Source organism: Protopterus annectens, chromosome 6.part0 (genome assembly GCF_019279795.1).
Source record: "Protopterus annectens isolate FY-2018-M chromosome 6.part0, PAN1.0, whole genome shotgun sequence".
Taxonomy (NCBI): Eukaryota; Metazoa; Chordata; order Ceratodontiformes; family Protopteridae; genus Protopterus; species Protopterus annectens.
The window spans coordinates 255,300,740-255,323,608 of record NC_056737.1 but is presented as its reverse complement, the minus strand read 5'-3'; the positions used below and the strand labels follow the sequence as shown (position 1 = coordinate 255,323,608).

Here is a 22,869-nt window from a genome sequence, read left to right as displayed (position 1 = left end):
GTTAAAAGGCAGGCGAGCAGAAAGAGCTGATAAGTGGGCCTTACTAGATGAATATGCCACATCCACAGCAAGTTAAGTTCAGGTCATGAGAAACGCACCAAATAGAAATCCTCTTCTATTTAGACTAGTAGCATTTCCTAGTAGGATTCCTGGCCTCCTGCAGTGTCCTCAGAAAAAAAAAGGTGTGTGTGGGTTAATAACGTCAGTTGAAGCATGGACAGGTAAAGATGGATTAGAGATCTCTTGCTCTGTGTGAATAGATCCACCCTGTGAGGTAACCTGTGATGATTCCTCTTGGACCAGTGCTGTCGCAGCCAAAAGGGAGTCGCCAACCAGATTTTGGGAGGATCTTGAACAGGACTCTCGGAATGAGAGGAAGGGGAGGGAGTGCATAAGAAACATCCCCTTCCCAAGAAAATAAGGGCATCCATCTTGCATACCAGAGAACCTGGGACTCTGGCACGAAACAGAGGAAGTTGTCTGTTCACTAGTGAGGTACTCCTCCATGTAGATCCCCTTGCCTTCCCTCTGAACAATGTCCAAAAACACATTCCTGTTGAAGCCATTCATGGGATTGGACCTGCTCAGTGTCTGCCACAGTGTTCTCATCTGAAGGAATGCAAACTACCTGAAGAGTCACTTGATACCCGACAGCCAGATCCAAACCAGAAGTGCTAACCGGCAAAGAAGGTAAGATCCGTTTGTTGACGTACTGCATTGTATGTGAATACCTTGAGAGGCCCTGAGAGTGCTTCTTCAGGGAGCCAAATGTTGTCCCCCATCCCACATCTGAAGTGTCAGAACAGATCCAAGAGAGAAGAGAAGGAAGAAAAGGGAGCCTTGGATTCGGAGACAACTGCTGAATCCACCAGAGTAGTTTCTCCTCCAGGTAAGGGAGAAGAGGAACACGTCTAGAGGGTGCATATGTTGAAGCCACACATACTTCAGAAACCATTGGAACTTCCTTGTGCGTAGTTTGGCCAGATGGAGCATCAGAATGGTGGAAGCTAAAAAACCCAGAGCTCCCAAACTCCCTGGCTGTAATGGAGGCCAGGGGAAGAAGAGTCTGAAAGAAATGAGAGTTAAGGCCTTTGGAGGTGGCAGGGATGCCGGCATTGGCATAGTCTTGAGTCCTGCAACCCAGAAATATATGATCCTGAGAAGCGGTCATGAGCACTAGGCTCTGAAGAAGAGAAATGGTAAAATGGAGACTTTGCAAAAGGACCTCTGGAGAAAGGAAATGTTTAGATTCCTTGAAGCTTGCAAAAAGCAACTACGGGAATAAGACATTTGGTGAAAGGGCAAAGCACAGAACTAAAAACGTTAGGAAGTAAGAAATGCAAAAAACCTCCTGAAGAGAGAATGGATTGGAATATGAACATAAGCATCATTGAGATCCAGAGACCTCTGAAAGGCCTGAGGAAGGAAAATAGGAAACTGGACCTGAAGGGACAACATTTGAAAGGAAGACCCCTTCAGAAAAGTGTTTAGATGAGAGAATTGGTCTCAAAAGGACCCTCTTTTCTGGACACTAGAAACATTATTGAATAAAACCCCTTCCCCATTTGGGACACAGGCATCTCTTGAATAGTAGTAGTACGCTGACACAAAATCTCAGCCTCTGGGGGGAAATGGAAGTTGTTCCTGGGGAGGCTGAGGAATGCCTATAAAATGAGGCGGAAGGCTTTGGAATCCCTTCAGTCTAAGTGGCCTTGGCAGGGGGAGCCTATTTACCACCCTTTTTACCTTTTAGCAGGAGGGTGAGTGCCTGCGAACAAAGGCTGGTTTAGATGGGTAGTTCCTCTGGAATTTAGGCACGGGAGAAACGAGACTTGTTTAAGCTCCTGTAGGGCCACTTTCTCCTGGAGAGACTTAAACCAGCAGCTGCTTCCTCGAACACAAGTTTATTATCCAGAGGAGCATGTGTCAACTTAACCTTAATGTCATCTGGTAAATGTTGAAGCCTAAGCCAAGAATACCTCCTCAGTACTGAACCAAAAGCAGAAGCCCTAGAAGAGGGATCCGCTGCATCTTAACATTTGATAGAATTAAGAATTACTTGAAAAGAAGCCCCTAACCAGGAAAGAGCAGATTTACTGAGCCTGGGACATCAGAAAAAAAGCTGATCTGCAAGTCTTCATTCACCCACCCTATCTGACGACTTGGTGACAGAGAATCAGGTGCTTTACGGGTATTGGGGGAAAAAAACATCCAGGAAAGCCACTAAAACGAGGAATAGCCATAGGTTGCAATAACTCATAGTACCTCTTACGGATATCCGAAACCTGGGTGCAATCCCACTTGAACAAAATTCCATCATCCTAGAAAATGTGTTCCCTAAGGAAATTTCCTCAGAAGGTGCATCAGGACCATTGGATTCCTCCTCAGACCCGTAGTCAAAAGGAGAAGGAATCTGGGTAGAATAAGTGATTCATCAGAATCCAACTCTTCCTCCAGAAGAATTCAATTACCTGGGCATTTTAGGTGGAGGACAAAGGAGGAGCAGGAACTGAAACCTCTTGAGGCCTTGACGACAGTAAATCATTAACCTAAATGACCCCCGAGTAGAGGCATGCCACTCACTTTGTGGATCCTTTAGGAGCAGAAGAAACATGTTTTTGTGTTTTGTGGGACCGTCTGTTCTGGAAAACAGAACGCTCTGACTCAGAACGGCATTCCACAACCGTAGTAGGAACTTCTTCCTTAAACTGCGGAAACCCCCTTGGTTGGACCCCTTAGAAACTATGAACAGTCTCCCCTGAACGCTTGAAACTCCTGCAAAACCTCATCAGATGTGCTGCCTGCCTTATTCTTGTGGAAGATTCGGGTCTGACAGTTTTTCACCTTCTTCCCTGTCTGCTGACCCAGGAAGTCATAGTATCTTTAGTGAGAAGCTTAATATGCTGGTTCTCAAGATGTAGTGAAAGGGAAGAAAGCTTACTGTGAAGGGTTTTAGGGACAAATGCCTGACAAATCAAACGAGACCTATGGTCAGGAGAAGCTCCTGGGCAAAAAAGGCACTTAATGGCGGTCTTTGGGAAATCTGTCTCCCACACTAGCATTTACCCTTCTGGAGGATAACCCCCCCCCACACACACACACACACGCACCGCAAAAAAAAAAATTTGAGAACCACCAACTGGGTACATAACCTGCAAAGGTGAGTACTTCAGCTAACGGGAGCAATCACTAGAATAGCAGTCAAACAGAAAAAAATGGACTGAGGCAAACAGACGGGTGGCAAAGAAGTTGAGGATGGTATACCTGAACATCACCTTTATGCCCTATGCTACATCATGTTTAGGTGAGTACATTAAAGCAACTGTATAGACTGGCTTTGTGGCAGGGAGCCCCAAGTTATGAATACTGCCGCAGTAAGTGTAAGGACCTCACATAATATGGTAGCTTAATCTTGAGTGTTGCTGATTGTGGACTTAGAACAATAAAGTCTGTGTTGGTAGAGGAGTCTTGGAACTTGGAAACCTACCTTTCAGTTAAAGATGAGCATGGCAAATCGGAAATAGCAAGAGAGCCACAGATAGTAATTTTGTTTGACAAAAGTAAACATTTTACAAGAATTATGTTTACAATCCAGTGTTAAGTTGAGGTAAATGCATGCATGTTTTTCTCTACTTGGTAACTTGTGCATTTTGTATTCTGCTTTTAGTGTTCGTTGACTTGTCCTGCAACATGAGTGGCTGTCGTGTGTTCATTGGAAGACTGAACCCTGCTGCCAGAGAAAGGGATGTGGAAAGGTTCTTCAAGGGATATGGGCGAATAATAGACATTGATTTGAAGAGAGGCTTTGGATTTGTGGTGAGCAGTTTTTGTTTTGCAGGTGGGAGGGGTTGCATGCTGCTACATTTATGGCAGGGGAAAGGGTTTTCTGAATACAGAAAAAGTTTCAGTAGTATGCTATCATTGTAGAGCTTTCCAGGGACTTGACACCAAAGAGTTTCTGATCTTAAGCTTATCCACTGCAACAGCAGCTTTGCTACCATGGAATTTGCAGCTCACTTTTTTTTTTTTTTTTTTCCCTGCTCCTTTATCTGAAGGTACATTGATGGTGGTGGACTTTGTCAAAATTGCTCTATATCTTCCTTTGGCTAGCTATAGCTCCATTTAATGTCATGTCTGTTTCTTGCCTACTTGATCAAATATGGAGATCTGGTAGCCTTTCCTTCCTGTTTAATAGAGATGGAAAGCTGTTGGTGTACGTTACAACTCGCACTAGGCACAAATTCTCTACTGTGTTGTAAAGCTTTGAAAAATTACCATTTAAGAGTTTCTCTCTCATGTAGCTGTACAGGGAAAGCACATTCAGGATGTGGAATTTGGGCTCGCCTTTAATGGAAACATCTGCTATGCTTCAGGAGACCCTTGTTCAAAAAGAGAGATGTATGTGGCACAAGCCATGATGTGAATAGCAATTTATTTGCCAATTTCCTTTAGTTTTGTTCACTGCTGCAAATCTTATAAGTCATCCATGATGCTGCTTCTTTAGTTCTTTTAATCCAGTTTTGAGCACTGTCCCTATTTTAGTGCAGCACTGTAACTCAAGTGGCATGGAGGCTGATCCATTCTAAAGCATGCGGATAGCAGGGTAGAGAGCACATAATTAGTGATGTTCATCGTGCATACAGCTGCAGTCATAACAGATGGGTTCTCCTGCCGTCAGGCGGGTCCTCGGTCGGCCGAATCCAAAGTCTAGGTCTGGCGTCTGTTGTTGTCGCTTCTTTCCTGACGTCAGTGCGACAGGGGTATAAAGGAACCAGCCGACGCCATTTTTTTCAGTCTTTCTTGCCGCGTGGTGCCCGAAGCAGAAGCAGTTCGCAAGTGCCGATCGGCCAGCTCCTGAGATTATGAAAATTTGGTAACCGAAGTCGTCTTAAAAGCTAAGTACCCCGTTTGGGAAACTTTTCTTGCCTCTGACCGATGTTAAGACAAAGTTAATAATTGTATTTCTTGTGGGAAGCAAATACCGCATTTCCTCTGTATTCCTTGTTTAGGCCTAGACCACGACGTCTCGGTCTGTTGCTTTTGTGCTACATTCAACAAACGCACTATTAAGCGTCGGGCGGAGTTCGCCCAGCATTTTTTTGGAAAGCATTTAACTATACTATGTCGTCGGATACTCCGACTCCGGTTTTGTCTAAAAAACGCAAAGCCATGGACCGACTCTAGAGGTCCGCTGCCTTTACCGACACCATGCCAAAGCCGACTGCACGTGGTCCGGTTCTCAGCGAGGCGGCTACTCAGCCCCTGATTACCGACGACACATCTTTGGCGGTGTCTCCTGTACCTGAGGTCGCAGGCTCCTCGGCCCACACCCCGACTACAGAGGCGTTGAAACACAGAATGTAGACAGGTCCACCTCCACTCAAGGTGTCTTCAGACCTTCCTCTTTCTCCATCAAGGCTTTCACCAAGTCTAAAGCAACCATACACTCTGAGACCAGCTACACAGGGCCCATCTCCAGGCCCCATGCTTAAGAAACGGATGCTTAAAATGGCTGAGGATTTAATTACTCTAATCAGAGATTCTCAGCCCCCTCCGGACAAAAGGCCCAGAGTGGAGGAGGATTCTCCCTCCTCTGATTAGGGCTCCATTATTTCAGAACACTCTGATCAGGAACAGTCTTACTCCCGTTTTGAAGACTGTGATGCGGAGGAGTCTATTCCTTCTGTATCCCCCCCTGAGGATTACTCATTTGGGGAAACCTTGCATACCTTAAGGGAACACTTCCACTGGGAAGGCCAGGATTATTCACATTCCAAGAAAAGGCTCAGGGAATTTCTTTTGTTACCCCAGCGCAGGCCTCTGGCTATACCTCCTGTCTTGGACATCCTAGATGATGTTTACTCGGAGGCCTGCCTTAACCCGGACTCTCTACCTCCAGCTCCAGTTAAGCCTGACAGGTATTACAGCGTTCCTGACTCTCACCAATTTCTATAAAAAAAGCCATGCTGCTGACCTAGAAACCATCTCACAGTGGCCCAAGGGAGTTAAGGCCTCCATTGGCAAAAATCCACTGCCTTCCGAGAGAGATTCCAGATCCTTAGAAAGGTGGGGAAAAAAGGTATATACCTCGGCTACCTTATCCATGAGGGCCTTGTTTCATATGCTAAAATACCAACCGTTTTTGTTATCACAATTGAAAAGTAAAATGTCACAACCTGAACAACCAGAATTGAAGGAGTTGCAGGATTTGATGCATAGTGCAGAACAAGTGGGTAAACATACCTTACAATGTGGTTTTGATGCTTTAGAGGCCTCATGTAGAGCTGCTGTTACAGGCTCAGTCATACGTAGGCATGCCTGTCTCGAGGAACAAGCCTTACCTGATCATGTCAAAGCTAAATTACTAGACGCCCCTCTTCAAAAGGATGTACTATTTGGGGCTAATGCTGAGGAAGTTTTACAGAAAATGGAGGAAAAGGCTAAATCAATGCAAACTGTGAGAATTTCTGCAGATTCAACCCCCCACGTTTTAGTAGAAATTGGCCTTCCAAAAACTGGTCCTTTCCTGCCACAGACAGACCCCAAAGAGGCAGATACAGGTGCCCGAGGGGCAGAGGACAATCACAAGGATCGTATAGAGGCAGACAATGGCAAGCTCCTACACAGAGGTGGTGAGGACAACTCGCAATCTTTCAGAAAGCAAACCCAATGACTTTCCCCTTTGCATGGCAGCCCCCTTAGGAGGAAAGCTGGCACTATTTTCAAAAAAGCTGGCATGTCACAAAGGACAAATGGATCCTGGACATTATAAACAGAGGCTGCAAATTCCATTTTCATACCCTTCCAAAAATGAGAGACATGCCAAACCTGCCACACAATCAAAGGGCAGAGGCACAAAGGCAAATTTCAGATCTCATAAAGCTATTCAAGAGGTACCTACACACGAACAAGGTCAAGGTTTTTATTCCAGGCTATTTCTGGTGCCAAGGAAGGGAAAAGATTGGAGACCTATTTTGGATCTATCCATCCTAAACACATTTCTACTCGTACCAAAATTCAAGATGCTCACTCTACAGCAACTTCTTCCCATGCTGGGCAAGGAGTCTTGGCTGGTAACATTGGACCTCAAGGAGGCATACCTGCATGTCCCAATCAGACAAAATTGCAGAAGATACCTCAGATTTCTTGCAGGTTCGGCCCATTATCAATTCTCTGCATTGCCCTTTGGCTTATCTACTGCGCCCAGAGTATTCACGAAATGCCTGGCATCAGTAATTGCCTACTGCAGACCTCAAGGGATACAAATATACCCTTATTTGGACGACTGCCTGATCCAAGTGGACAGCAAGCACATTCTTCTGAAACATCTGGCTTATGTAATAATGTTATTAAACTCTCTGGGATACACAGTCAACAAAGAGAAATCAAGGCTAATACCCTCTCGGAAGATAATTTTCCTGGGTGCCAATTTGGACACAAACACCCAGATGGCCTACCTCACGCCAGAGAAGCAGGGGCAACTATTTCAATACTTCAGAACACTGGCAAATTGCACCAGGCTGACTGCAAGGAAAATCCTGCAGGCTCTGGGATTCATGGCATCTTGCATCTTACTAATCCCATGTGCAAAGCTGCATATGAGAGAACTACAATGGTACCTGAAAAACATATGGTCTCAACACAGCCACAGTTTGGAAACAATAATACCACTAATTCCATGTCTGCAAAAGGAATTTCTGTGGTGGGTTCAAGCATGTCAAACACAGGTCTTCCATTAAGCAAGCCTCAAGCAAATCAAGTCATCACAACAGACGCCTCGGGCTACGCCTGGGGGGCGCACATGACAGACCGGTGCATTCAGGGCAAATGGTCCCAAAAAGAAAAGCACTTTCACATCAATCAAAAGGAAATGCTAGCAGTAATAAATGCTATTATAGCTTACGAGGACCTTCTACAGCCAGGTCAACTATTAATAAGAATGGACAACACCACAGTTATGTGGTACAACAAACAGGGAGGAACACATTCTTATCCCCTATGCAGACTGGCCACGTCACTTTGGAACATGGCCATGGACTTGCCAAGCACAGTACTTGCCAGGCAAGGAAAACATGCTTGCAGACAACCTAAGCAGGAATATGACAGATCCACACGAATGGAAATTGCATCCAAAAGTTTTTACAGAAATAATACAAAAATGGGGAAGGCCAGACCTAGATCTTTGCCTCCCACAAGAATCATCAATTGTCAAAATTCTGCTCAAGGATCTTCCATCCAAAGGCCTGGAGAGTGGACGCTCTTTCCTTCAGTTGGACATCAATGACAGTTTATGCCTTCCCTCCTCTTCCTCTGCTGCCCAAAGTTCTATTAAAGACCAAAGCAGACAGACCAAAGATGATCCTCATTGCTCCGGACTGGCCAAGGCAGCACTGGTACACACTCCTGAGGAGCCTGACACATTCCCCACCATGGACCCTGCCTCTAATGCCTCTTTTTCTGACTCTGCACAGTTTAAACTCTTCACAGCCAGCTAAAAACACTCAATCTAGCCGCATGGAAGATTCCTTAGCATCATAACGGGCCCTACTTTCCAAGGAGGTGCAGGATGTCATTTTGGAGGCCAGAAGGCCATCGACTAGAAAAGCTTACTCCGCAAAATTGAAACTTTTTCGTGTCTGGAATGAGAAAAAGGGCCAGTATCCTGGAAAACTGAATTTACCTCAAATACTACAATATTTGGCTGAACTGCTAAGCACTGGACCTTTTCTCCTCCTTCAAAATCCATGCATCAGCCATTTCTGCAGAATACAACACTGATCCACCTTTATTCTCTCACCCTCTCCTAAGGCAGTTCCTCAGAGGGGCTAAGAATTTAAGGCCTCTAAGAAAACAACCAATACCTGCTTGGGATCTTAATTTCATGCTGGAACAACTGACCTTGCCTCCCTTTGAGCCAGCTGCCTCATCAGATTTGCAATATTTGTCCTGGAAAACAGCTTTCCTTCTGCCCATCACCTCAGCTCGTAGAGTTTCAGAACTACAGGCTCTCATGGCCGTCCAACCTTTGAACCAACTCGTCCTTTATGCCTAAAGTGATATCCAGGGTAGCTTTAAATCGGGCCATACATTTACCTACTTTTTATCCTAATCCTCAAAACAAAGGGGAAAGATTACTACATTCCTTGAACATCCACAGACAGCTGCTTTGTTTGGACGGAACAAAGCCTTTCAGAAAATCAGAACGGCTCTTTGTGGCCTGTGCGGTAGGAGCTCAAGGGAAGCCAATTTCCAATTTCCAAACAGACTTATCTCAAAATGGATAGCCCACTGCATACGCTTTTGCTATTGATTTCATGGCAAAACTATTCCTACAGGCATTAGGACTCTCTCCACCAGGGCCACAGCCACCTCTGCAGCTTTCCTCAGGAGTTCCTACCAAGGATATTTTGGAAGCAGACATTTGGAGGTGCATACCTTCTCCAAGCACTACAACCTACCATTATACTCAAAATCTAGAGCAGGCTTTGCCACTGCAGTCTTGCAGGGCATTTTGGCTCCTCCTAATTCCACCTAGTGCCTACCACCCCTTTCTTAGCTTTGGTATTCTACCCATCTGTTAGGACTGCAGCTGTATGCACGATGAACATAGTACAGTTTTGTACCTACCATAAATGTAGATGTTCGAGTGCTAATACAGCTGCAGTCCAGGTTTCCCCCCCTCCTTCCCCTCTTGGGACAGGCCTATAGGCTGACACATCCTCATACAACCTGATTGGGGTATTCATTTATGATGTATTTGCTTGCAACTACAGTGTTTTGATTATATTGCACTGCATGATTACTCAGATTTATGTATTGCCTTCCTTCTGGGGGCACCTGACATCTGGGGCAAGAAAAACTGAAGAAAATGACGTCTGCTGGTTCCTTTATACCCCTGTCGCACTGACGCCAGGGAAGAAGCAATGACAACAGACGCCGGACCTAGACTTTGGAATTCGGCCGACCGAGGACCCGCCTGATGGCAGGAGAACCCATCTGTTATGACTGCAGCTGTATTAGCACTCTAACATCTACATTTATGGTAGGTACAAAACTGTACTTTACGCATGTAGGGTTGTGTTCAAGATTGGCTTAAGCTGAGAATTTTTTTCTGTCTAGGAATTTGATGATCCAAGAGATGCTGATGATGCAGTTTATGAGCTGGATGGAAAAGAACTGTGTAATGAACGGTAAGTGTTTTTCTCTTGCAAGAAACTTGAACTGAGCAAATGAGCCCACAAGTGAGTGAGCAAGATTGTTTTGAAAAATGTCAATTCTGATGAACGTGTGGAGTTGCTGATGCCAGTGGATGGCTTGCAAGAGGGCATATGGAAAGTTGTTTTTTAATTTTGCAAGGTCATCACTTCATACTGTCTTGGTATATGGGTTTACACTGGCAGCTTTCCAGAGTTAGAATCTCCTGTTGAGTCACTGTGATGGGGGGGGGGTGTAATATTCCTGCTATTTACTTCTAATTCCTCTTGGAATTCTAACTGCCCGTTTGCGCTTAATACTGCTTGTAACCAGTTATGGGGCTTGTCTAAATTGTTTTATGACTGGTATTGGGGAAACAGTATGCAGTGTCAGTTGGACATTGAAGGCAGTCTCTTGGCTAATTGCCAAGGTGTTTTTTTTTTTTTTTTTTTTTTTTTTTATCTGGTTCATTTTGAAGTTCTGATGGGGAAAACAATTACATTTTTTCACCTTCATTTTTATGTGCATTGGCTTTAACCTCTCAGATGTGTGTCTGCACTTTCTCTGCTAAAGATTTCCCCGTTTCTGTCATTCGAATCCTAAGTGCTTATGTAGGCTATTTTAAAAAGGCTTCTACTTGATGGAGGGGTGCTATTTGGGCAGTCAGTTTTACTTGGTGCTACCACTGTGTATGCTAGAACAAGGCACAACTTGTTATTTCTGTTGTGTATTGTACAGTGTAGCCATGCTTGCTGTTTGGAAATAAACCTAGTTTATATATTCTATTACTGCTGCCGTTGGCCTTTAATAGAGTCCATGTATTACAGCTGGTGTTTGGTTTTGTTTACCCTTCTGACTTGAGTATTATTACTGCTTCCTGCGATTTGTACTTGACTCATTCACTCCAATGGCGCTCCGGAAGTTTGTACTGTAACTTCCAATGGGTGGGGCCGAAGCCTTTTGACATTATCAAATTATGTCCTCCCATTTCAAACAAATGTTCGTATCTCTTGAACCATAGGGGTTATGAAAGAGTTATAAATGACAAACTTCAGCACAAACTATTTTTGTAGTGTTTTGTATTCTTTAGGTTCTTGGTCTTAACTGAGTTTTATAAGTCACAGTAACTGTTACATTTGTAATATTTTGTAAACTGCTTATGTCACAACAACCACTCAAGTTACACATACTGTCAGCAGCATTTTATTCATCTGGCTGAGAGCGTTCATGTGTCTTACTTTGTTCATAGGTTGGTACTGGGCTATTGGCCCTAGGGACTATACAAGCCTAGCCATAACAATTCCCTGGCTATTTCTTCCCACACTATTTGCTTCCCTGGACCTCTGTCTAGCAGGCCGACTGATGTGATCCCTGGGGTGAATTTCCTTTCTCCCATCCAATCATCAAGGTTCCTTTTTGAAGAGTGCCAAAGAAGTGCTCTGCTTGACATGTATGGGGAGTCTCTGGGTCAGGAACCTATCCCTCCAGCATGTTTTGTTTGTTGTGATGACAAGGTTTAGATCCCTGGAGTGTGTGGTTCTGAGTGATTGGGATGCTTTAATTGACATGGTCTTGTATGTTAAACCGAGATCACCTCTGAGTAGACTATATGCGACAAGAGTATAGCTGGAGTTTAAGGCGGTCAGCATAGGGCGTCTGCTTTAGGCCTGTGATTCTTAGTGAGGTATTTCTGCGGCCTTTCCAGTTGTTGCAGATGTCTTGAGAGGTATGGGGCGTTGTACCTTTTTTCTGTATGAAAAGGCCTTAGTGATGTGTGCCATATAGGATTTCCTGGCTGTTGTGGCGATGTGGTTATTGAAGGTGAGACCACTGTCCACCTGTGATCACACTTTCGATATTTAGTGTACTGCCACCTATGTGATAATTCATGGGTACATGTTTTTTTCCCCAAAGGGGATAACTGTACATTTCTTGGCATTGAGCTTTAGCCCATGGCTCTGGCACCAAGCATCTGTTTCTGTAAGGCCCTTTTGTAGAGTATCAACATCGTTTGGGGATTCAATAATGGCTCCCAGAGTCCTGAAGTATATGCCAAACAAGAGATCCCAGGACTGGAGCTGGATTTGGAGTCTGCTACTTTTACAGTGTGAGTTCTGTCAGTAAGCCAGTTGACAACCCATCAAGGGACGTAGGGATTAATGCTCAGCTTAGTAAGTTTATTTATGGTTCCAGAGTGGGGGGTAGTGTCAAAGGCCTTGGCGAGTTCCAGGTAGGCTGTGTGGACTGCCTTACCCTCGTCCACGGCTCTGGAGACTGATTCGAAGAAGTCAGTCAGGTTCAGGAGAAAAGGTCGTCCCTTCACGAACCCAAACTGGGTGGGGTCAAGTGTTTTAAGGTTGCCAATGTCTTTGTTTATAAGTTCCATGATGATGTGCTCCATGGCCTTGTAAATCAGGTTGTTAGACTGATGGGGTGGTAGTTACCGGGATCCAAGGTGGATCTCCCCCCTTGTGGAATGGGATAACTGTAGCTGTGTGCCAGTCGGCATGAAGCCTGAGGTTGAGGGTATGATTAAACATGACACTTGGGTGAGGTGCCAATTAATTTTGTAGTTCATATAGTACACAGCCCGGGATGTCATCTGGCCAGTCCCATGGATGCTGTATTCTTAGCTTTGGAGAGTGTGTTTTTTTTATCTGTGTGGCTGATATTACCAGAATTTGGCAATCTTCCGGTATTAAGATGGGCCATTTAGGGGGTGAAGTTGGCACTGAATCAATCTGCCGGGATATTGCTAATATCCTTGGGGTCAGTATATTTAATGCCATTCTGTTGTAGCTCAGAGCAGATCTGAGCATTGCCATTTAGATTCTTGACATAGTTATAGGATGCCTTGTGGTTGTCTTTGGAATATTTGGCAATCTATTTTCGTAACTAGCTTTGGAGGATTTTGAGGGATCTCCGCTTCTTACTGAGGCTGGTAAGTTGAGTTTTTTGGGGAGGAGAGTATCTCTGTTCTTTTTTGGGATGGCAAGATTCATGCATGAGTGGATGTGCTCATACAGTGCCTTAAGTGTAGGACTCTGCAGCCAAACTTTCAGTTCCCGTCTGCATGGATGTCATGAAGTTTGTAACTTCTGACTTGAAGTTGGCTAGGGGTTGACCATAGGTGTGGAGCATAGATTTCCCATGTTGGTAATGACCAGGTCTAGGATATTGGAGCCCTTGGGCATCGGAATTTTATGAATTCCAAGAACTGTTGGGCAAAGGTGTTGGTACGCAAGTAGTTTTCCCAGTTAATGGCAGGGTCGTTTAAATCACCCAGTACTAGGGTGTTTGGTTGTATATTAAATATTTTCAGTATGTTTAGAAAGGTGTAGTGAGAATCTTTGGGCATGGTGGGAGATTTGTAGCGAGCTACAATTTGGATTGCAGTCTAGTGTTAGTTGCACCTGGAGAATTTCAGACATTGTGTTGGGCAGCTAACCTGGTGGTGTGAATATCCTTGAATATGGACACTCCACCTTTAATGTTTCAGTCCTGGTTTGGTGGCTGAAAAGTGTGGCAAGAGTTGTAGCCTAGTATTGCAGGGGTGCTCTCTGGAGCCTTGAACCCGTTTTCAGTTACTGCACAAATATTGATGTTCTCCATTTTTAGGAGTGTTGAAATATTTAGAAAAATTTGAAAATTGGATCTATATAAGTTACCATAAAAACAACAGTTTATCTATTTATTTGCAGTAGACGGGAGGTCAGACATTAATGCAGTTGTTTGCCATTGTGTAAGCTTTAATATGAAATCCTTTTTTAAAACTTATCAATGCAGGTAGGAACAAGTAATATTTGATGCTTGGAAACATCAGTGGGAGTTAATTGCAGATGCACCTGGAGGAGTCCCTCTGGTGTAATGAGTTAAGGGGCGGGATCTCAAACATGCCCATCTCCTCTACAAATTAGTCTTGATATCACAGATTTTTATGTAGTGGGTTTTGCACAGGTGGTGTACGGGGGAGTGAAAGTGAAGTCCTTGGATGCTACAAAGCGCACACCAGTCACCTTTTATTGGTCAGATTACACCATCGTGTTACCTGATCAAATGGGTGGGTGGGGGGTGTAATGTTATACCATCTTTGGCAGTGATGGCCTGGGGAGCTAGCCCTACAGCATTCTCTGCTTTATACTTGCATCCTGTCAGAGCAAGTTCAGTGGTCGGGCAGCCTAAGCAGATCTGCCTTTTCCCTCTTGACTGGGAATGCAGGGCAGTGGTCCACCTGGGTTTAGTCCAGATGTGGGAAACCTTTTTTTTAAATTTTGTTCACCTTTCAAAAGAGGCAGTTGAAAATATTCCATTCAAGACCTCTTGCAGCTATGCTTGGGGGACTCTTGCAGCTATGCTTGGGGGACTCTTGCAGCTATGCTTGGGGGATAGAAGCATTCTCTTTCCCTTCACAGGGATATTCCTTTTCCGCAGACATTGAAGATACTTAGAGATTCGGAAAGTTACAAGGGTCATTGTGGTGACCCCTTTTGTTCCCGGCAGAGTTGGTTCTCCCTTTTAATGGATTAATCAGGAGCAGTTTCTACAAGCTTCTTTAATCTAGATCTACTTGCATCTTTATCCTTCCTTCTCTCTGGTACAATTTATTTATTTTACATTTAAACTAGGAAAGGTCCACCGGACGAATTTCCTTTTTCAGTGGAGGCCCGAGGAAAAAAGCTCCATTAATAAAACGGTAAGTACCACTCACTAGGTTAAATAAGGAGAAAGTAACAGTCATCTGCCTGTCAGGTGCCAGGATGCACCATATAACGCACACACTCAGGTACTTTAAGTGCAAATATGAGACTTGTCATTGTACATGCAGGTGTGAATGACCTGAGACGTACCTCCCTGGCCTACATGACAATTGAGGAGCTCTCTGATTATGTAGCCCAGATGGGTACGACCCTAGCCCCGAGCAGCACCCTACCAGTATCCAGAAAACAGTACAACCAGAAAATGATTTGATTTCAACAATTGTTTCTGGCGTCATTCTAAGGGGATCCAGTATCTGTCTGCCTGGGATGACATGATTGACAGACCTCGGTGCTTTGCCTGAGATGGCCTGCATCTGTCACCCATGGGCTTCAGATACTGGCCAAGGCTCTTGCCACCCCTATAGTGGCAAAGACCAAATTACCACCATAACTGCAAACAAACACATTCTGAGGGTCATGCTGCTCAACGCTAGAAGTCCAAATCGGACAGTACCCCTGCACTGCCAGGCTGTAACTCATTCCACACCTTTTGGCCCCAGAACTTGGACAGAAGCCCTAAAGGTGGTGGTGGTTCCATAGTCATAAAGGATGCGCACAAGTGCATCAGAGATACTTAAGTTGCAGCTAACATTGGGTAAGACTGTGATTCAGGCCGTAGCCTGTTAATTCCCCAACCATGTCCCAAAACATTCGCTCCATGTTCCTAAGCACCCTGGAAACTATTGGGGTCCAGCCTAACACGCACATACTGGGTGGCTTGAACTACTGCTCCATTAACTAGGAAAACTACTACCAATACACTTGCCCAACATTTCCTACAGTTCATTAATTCCAGTGCCCTGGACCAGCTCCTTCTTACCCTGTCTAGAGGTAGCCATATCTTTGACCTTGTCATTGCTACCATGGGCGGCCCTTGCTCTAAAACTAATCTCCTTGGAAGCCCCCCCCCCCCCCCCGAAAGTAACCACCACGAAAAACTTCCCCAACGTGAACTTTGAGCTCCTAACAACAGAGGTGGCTAACTTCATGGCACCCATGCAAGTAATTGCATAACTGCCGAATCCTACACCAATGCAGTGTACGAATACATACACAAATGCATGGATCTCCATACCCAATAGAACCCAGATGCTGTCCTCCCAAAAAAAAAAAAAAAAAAATGAAGCCAATCTGGTGGTGGTCTGCCATAACCTCTAAAACAAGAGGAAACTGATGGTGGGATAAGGTGAAGTCCCAAGACTGGACAAACTCCCTGTCAGCCTCAACAAAAAGTTGAGATCCCTTAAAGTCCTCTAAAGCTAGCTATGAAAACAGAATTGCAGCAGATTAGTAAAGATAACCATAAGGCCTTCTATAGTTATGTAAAGAACCTCCACTGCAGTACCCAGATTTGGTTTGAGCTGCTGCACAATGGTACCTTCTATACCGAGCCAACAGATATTGCCAGTATACTGGCAGACAAATTCATTGCCATATTTTTCCCCCCTCTTCTCCTTAAAGGACAAATCACAATACCAGTACATTGCCAGGCACCCAGTATTACTGCTGCACAGGTTAAAACAGCACTGTCCCAAGGCCAAGAATACAGCTTCTATGGGACCTAACAATATCCCTGGCTGTGCTCTACATGAACTAGAGTGAACTGGCACCTCAACTGTGCTCTGTGAAATCATCGCCTCACCTCAGGCTTTGTCCCTACCGAATGGTGCACTGCTATAGTCTTTCTCCACAAAGGAGGAGCAACTACAGGCCCTGGGAAGTATTTTTTTCATTAGCTTGACAAGTCTGATATGCAAAGCTATGGAATGCATCATCATGGACCTAATAAATGAAGGATATAGGGAGTCTCAACTCTGGATCCCACACAGTTTGGTTTTGTGAAGGGTAGATCATGCCTGCTCAACTTGGTCTACTACTTTTTGAGTTGGTCACCAGAGCTGTGGATGAAGGCAGGGTGGCTCATACAGCCTACCTTTATCTGTCCATGGCCTTTGATACCATTCCCCACTCAGGAGTTATAGAAAAACTCACCAAGCTAGGCATCATTCCCTATATCACTAGCTGGGTTGCAAACTGGCTCGCAGAACCCACGGTGTGGAAGTAGCTGACTCCCAAGTCAGACTGCCGACCAGTCACGAGCGAGTCCCACAGGGTTCGGTCCTGGATCCTCTCCTGTTTGGTATCTGCTTCTCTCCAGTCCAACACGAAGGGACTCTGGCTGACAAAGTTTGCAGATGATTGCAAGTTGGGAGCCATTCTTGACCCCCAAGTGATTGACATCCTACAGAAAGGCCGCACCTGAGACCAACGACTGGTGTCACGATGATTGCCCTCAATGCCAAAAACTTCTCATCCCCTTTGGGAAAACCCCAGTTTCTATGAATTATCACATTGATGGTAGTCCACTCAATACAGAAGGTGTTGAGAGATCTCGGAGACAGCAACCTCTTTTGACCACCACACTGCCACTGTGGTCAAAAGTCCTATGTGGCACATCTCATTACTAAGGGTTTTGCATCTAGGGAGAAAGACGTCACTTTCTCCCTCTACTCTTCCCTCATTAGGCCAGTCATGAAGTACAATGCCCATTTGGCTTATACCTCACTAGGCACCTGCAACTACTGGAGAGGCTGCAAAATTACCTCTGAGGATACTAGGCCTTACTTGTCCTATACGGACAAACTCAAATAAATGTTCACGTTGCCTACTTGGAGGCGATCTCTGCTTGACTTATAAAGCCATGTTTGATGGAGCTCTGTTAGAAATGCTACATCTAAAAAAATCCCAATCCCTCCGCACCCCATGCTCTCGAGACCTCCACCTCATTTCCACAATTAACAGAACGTGCTGTAGGGACAGATACCAGAGACTGCCCATGCTATGGAATAGACTTCCCATACATGTCAAACAGCGAACCTCTCTGGATTTCAGAGTAACGATTGGATGGGAAATAGAAAATACACCCCATGAATCACTTCAGTGGCTCTACTCGACAGAGGCACTGGAAACTAGGTCGGGTGGCATGATGCCAGGGTAGGCTCCAGGTCCATTAGCCTTGTACACACCTATGAACTGCAGTAGATAATATAAAAGAACAGTTTAAAAAAATAGAAATGTCTAAGATGTGGAATATTAAACTGTTGACTTTAACCAAATAATAAAACCTTTAGTAAAATACATACAAGGTTGTTATTTATGTTCTGTTTCAATCTGTCTTTAGAACCAAACATAAATAGATGCGTTCAGATGAAGTAGATTATTTTACAAGTGAATTAGTGATACATATAGGATATGTTTCTAGGTACAATAGACAGTAGCTGTTGGGTATTCTTTACATAGTATAGTGGGACTGAAACTTGAAATGAGCCGTAACAGTAGCTTGGAGTTAACCTGGACAAGTACATTAACAGAGACAATTGGAAGTATAGCGAGTTCTCGTTTTTGAACTGTGGTAGGGTAGATGTGTGTAGGTAAAGATGTTATGTGATCCTATCTCGCCTACATTCTGACTGATGGGTTCGAAGCCGATCCCTCGGTTCCGACTCGGCACGCTTATGCCAAAGAGCGAAGTCTCTTATTGGCTGAGCTTATTATATCCCAGGATGCACCACTACCAGTCCCCCAGATCTCGTTTGCCGCTAACCTGCGAAGACGTGGTCTCGAGCTGGCTGAGCTGAGTAGTTATTTTTTGACTAACTTTTCTGTCAGTTTTGCTGTTTTCTTTCAAAAAAAGCTGTTTTAACAGCTATTCTTACATTGTTGTGTGGTTGGTTTGAATTTCTTGTGAAATTTTGTTGTGTGACTGGGTTGTGTTTGGTAGGCCCCCCTTTCATCTAGGGCCTTCCCGGTTATTCAACCCTTCTATATTTTATATATAGTAAAAGGCTTTAAAGTTTTTGGTAGCTGTTTGTTCTTACAGGGTTTCAAAGTCCCCTGTCATTTGCGAGTGATAACTGTAAGCCTATACTTAGGGGCAGTAATTGTATTTCTTCCAGTCAGATTACTGAAATTCCCCCCATAATGTCTCAGAATCCTAGGCCTTCGGGCTTTAAAAAATGTGTAAAATGTAGTTTCAAAATGTCCATCACGGACGATCACTCGCTCTGTGTGTATTGCTTAGGGGCAAAACATTTACAGGAATCATGTAGCGTATGTCACGCTTTTTCCTCAAGGGTCCTCCAGGAGAGGACAAATAAATTAATTCTTAAGGGATTAATTAAACCTTCTTTCGAAGAAGCTTTGGCATCCTCTCCTTCTCCGGCCAAAAAGAAAAGGGCGTCTGTTCCGACCAGTCCGTCGGATCCGACCGCTAAGAAACATAGGCAGGCCTCTCCTTCGGCTCCAAGGACTTCGGAGCCGAGGTCGGAACGGTCTGCCTCGATGCCACCAGTATCGACTCCTCTGGCTTCGGAGCCGATGGCTGGGGCATCGAGAGGCGGGTCACCTTCGTCGGCTCCACTGCTCTCGGAGCCGACAAAGGTTGCCCGCTCAGACACTTCCTCCTCGGCGCCGAAGCCCACCTCGGCACCGATGGAATCTGGTATGTGTATTCCCTCGGCGCCGATACTCATCGAGTCGCCTCGGAGCCGGTCCCCTAGCCCTTTGGGGCCGTTGGAGAGGCCGTCTCGAACCCGTTCTGTTTCCTCTCAGTCTTCGTGGATGTCAGATTCTGATATAGACAGGGTGCTCCAAAGACTGTTCCAGTCTCCAGTCTTCCAAAAATTTGTTTCGGTTCCGACCCAGTTGGCTTCGGAACCGATGACCTTGGGCCACCCCATTGCCATTCCTCCTCCGACTGCTTCGGCTCCGTCGGAGCAGGTGCTGTTGGAGTCGGTGGAGATCTCAGGGTCGGCTCCGACCCTTACTCCAACCCGGGCCTTCGGGTCCGAGTTTGGTACGCGGACTTCTTCGGCTGGACCCGGGGGTGATGTTTGGGACCTATGCTTTGGTTCCGAGCCTCCCTCGGTGCTTGACTGCGGGACTTCCGTCGGCTATCACGGCTCGGGACCGGACACTCCCAGGATTCTGGGGTCCGGCTTTCAGAGCCATGAGGAGTGCCTTGGCCAAGTCCTCTTGCCATCTCTCCGGCTTTACCGGCACCTTCCCTGGGCGTGGAGACTGGGTCTTTGGCAGTTCCCTGTCCGTAGTCAGCGGAGCCCGGGCCTGAGGTTACCCCAGTGGGGGTTCCCTCCTCCTGAGGGTTCTTCGAGTTGTCTTCGGAGGAACCCCAAGGAAGAGATCGTGCAAGAGGAAGCACGTGGACTCCCCGAGTCTATTACATCAGACACTGATCTGGATGATGCAGAGGGGTCCCCGAAGTCGTCCTCGGATGATGTCTCATTTGCAGACATCTTAGAGATCCTCAAACAACGAGGCGGCTGGATATCCAAACCCCTCTGCTGACGAAGTCGTGCTCCTCAAGGCCTTTGGGGCTCAGCCCTCCGCCTCCTGGGTGTCTCCGCCTTTGACGAGCTTCTGGATTTGGTTTGTCGGGCGTGGGAACATCCAGATACCGTGGAACCAGTCCCTTCTCGTCCAAATAAATTCTTGTCTGCTCCCCCCGAGAAGGAGTTCCTCACTAAAGGCGTGGCTGTAGATGCCATGGTGGTGGCATCTGCTACACAACAGGACGTGGCAGAGGCTTCAACGTCTGTCCATCCTCCTAATAAGGAGTCTAGGAGTATGGACAGGTACGGGAAGCGCACCCTGACTTCAGCGGCCTTTACTTTAAGGTCTCTGAATTATTTGGCACATTTTACCAGGCTTCAGAGGGATCTGGTCAAGGAGTTGTCAGATTCCCTCGCTGGTAACCTACCTGACAAGCTAGCCCAGTCGGTTAGCACTCAGTTGGTTATCCTTACGCCAATTTCTAACTCGTCCATGAGGCTCATTTCCTATGCGGCCGAAGGGCGGGTAGAGCGGCAGGCACAGGCGTGGCTCACGGAGACAAGCCTGGCTCCGCTTGTGTCAGTTCTTGGAGGCCTTCAAGTCTTCCTTCACGACGCTCCCTTTGATGGGTCCTCATTGTTTGGACCCAAGGTTAAAGACACCCTTACCCGCTGTGAGCAAGAGGGAAAAACTTTATCTGCCGTAGGTGCCCGTTATTCCACTCCCTTTCGGCCTTACCCCAAGGCTAAAGGAGGTGGGAAAATGTGGTTCCACAAATCTCGTAAGTTTTTCTCCCAACAGCAGGAAGATTCCCCTTCCAGAGGCAGAGGACGGGGAAATTTTTCAGGGAGACACCGTCCCAGAGGCGGCAGAGGGCCCCGTAATTCTGGAGACCGCGAGTCCTTTCGTGGCTCTTCAGCCTCCCACACGTCATGAGGGATTGCCCGGCTGTGCTGCTCCGGAGCCAGTCGGGTGTCGTTTTGCCAAGCACCTAAAAGCCTGGGAGTCAATCACTCAGGACAGATGGGTGCTTCGGATCATTGCCGGAGGTTACACCATCCCATTCGCATACTCGCCCCCACCGTCCAAAAGAATCCCGGACCCTCCACCCAGTCAAAGGGAAATGGCAGCCGCAGAAGCTTTAAAGCTGCTAGAAAAAGGAGTCATCCAACCGGTCCCCACAGACCAGATCGGATCAGGAAATTACTCCAGGTTCTTTTTAGTGCCAAAAAAGACAGGGGACCTGAGACCAATATTAGATCTCAGCAGACTGAACCAATCCGTCACGAAATCCAAATTCAATGGTCACGTTACAATCCATTCTCCCATTGTTGGAGAAGGATGTTTGGATGTGCTCCATAGACCTCAAGGACGCCTATTATCACATACCGATACATCAGGCGTCCAGGAGGTATCTGCGCTTCAGCCTGGGAGTCAGTCATTACCAATTTTGCGCTCTGCCCTTTGGTCTCACCACAGCCCCAGGGTGTTCACCAAGTGTTTGGCAGTAGTGACGGCTCACCTGAGAAGTCTTGGATTCCAAGTGTTTCCCTATCTCGACGACTGGCTCCTGACTGCCACCACCAGGCATCTACTAATGGACAACCTCAAAGCCACCATCTCCCTGGGTATTTCCCTGGGAATTACATTCAATTGGTCAAAGTCTGTCTTGCTGCCCTCTCAACGCATAAAGTTTATAGGAGCAGAGATAGACTCAAGATTGATGCGCGTCTTTCTTCCTGCCGAAAGGATCCAAACTTTACAGGGCCAAGTTCAAGCTCTGATCTCGAGATCCAAAGCCCCAGCCAGGATGGTTCTTCAAGTTTTAGGCTCAATGTCTGCCACGGTTCTTTTAGTTCCTCTGGCAAGATTACACATGAGGATTCTTCAGTGGCTCTTGTCAACTCAATGGTCCTTTCAGGATCTTCCCTCAATCATCACATCATGATTACGGAAATATGCAAAAGGGACCTTCGCTGGTGGCTTCAGACATCCAATTTGGATCAAGGAAAACCCTTTGTTCTCCCCTCTCCAGTGGTTACCCTGACGACAGATGCCTCCCAGATAGGGTGGGGGGGGCATTGTCTGGGCAGGCTAGTTCAGGGCTCCTGGCTTCCAGACGAAGCTCTTCTCCACATCAACGTGTTGGAGATGAGGGCTGTACTTCTATCCCTACAAGCCTTACACAAGTTTCTTCCTCAGGGCATCATCGCCATCCACACAGACAACATGTCGGTGGTTTGGTATCTGAACAAACAAGGAGGGACCAGATCATACCCCCTTTGCAGAGAGGCCATGAGAGTGTGGGAATGGGCTGTAGCTACCAACCGCTTCTTGGTAGCGACCCACATCCCGGAAAGTCAAATATATTGGCAGACAAATTGAGCAGGACAATTCTCTCTCCTCACGAGTGGTCTCTAAACCACACAGTAGCAGCTCAGGTTTTCAGGAGATGGGGACGCGTGCTGCGACCTATTTGCAACGCCACTGAACACCAAGTGCCAAAGGTTCTTCTCCTTGATCCCACATCAGGGAGTACCAGCCATGGATGCTCTAGCACAACCTTGGC

The 22,869-nt window shown here is 46.1% G+C and overlaps 1 protein-coding gene across 1 annotated transcript in view; it reads left to right on the top strand.

The window, feature by feature from the left end:
- LOC122804239 (serine/arginine-rich splicing factor 5-like) overlaps window positions 1-22,869 on the top strand; it is a 62,674-nt gene that overhangs the window by 8,145 nt on the left and 31,660 nt on the right. The window contains exons 2-3 of the mRNA XM_044073990.1: window positions 3,668-3,816; window positions 10,120-10,190. Coding sequence (XP_043929925.1) covers window positions 3,691-3,816; window positions 10,120-10,190 — 197 coding nt within the window. The 5' untranslated portion in view covers window positions 3,668-3,690. The remainder of the gene's footprint in view (window positions 1-3,667; window positions 3,817-10,119; window positions 10,191-22,869) is intronic.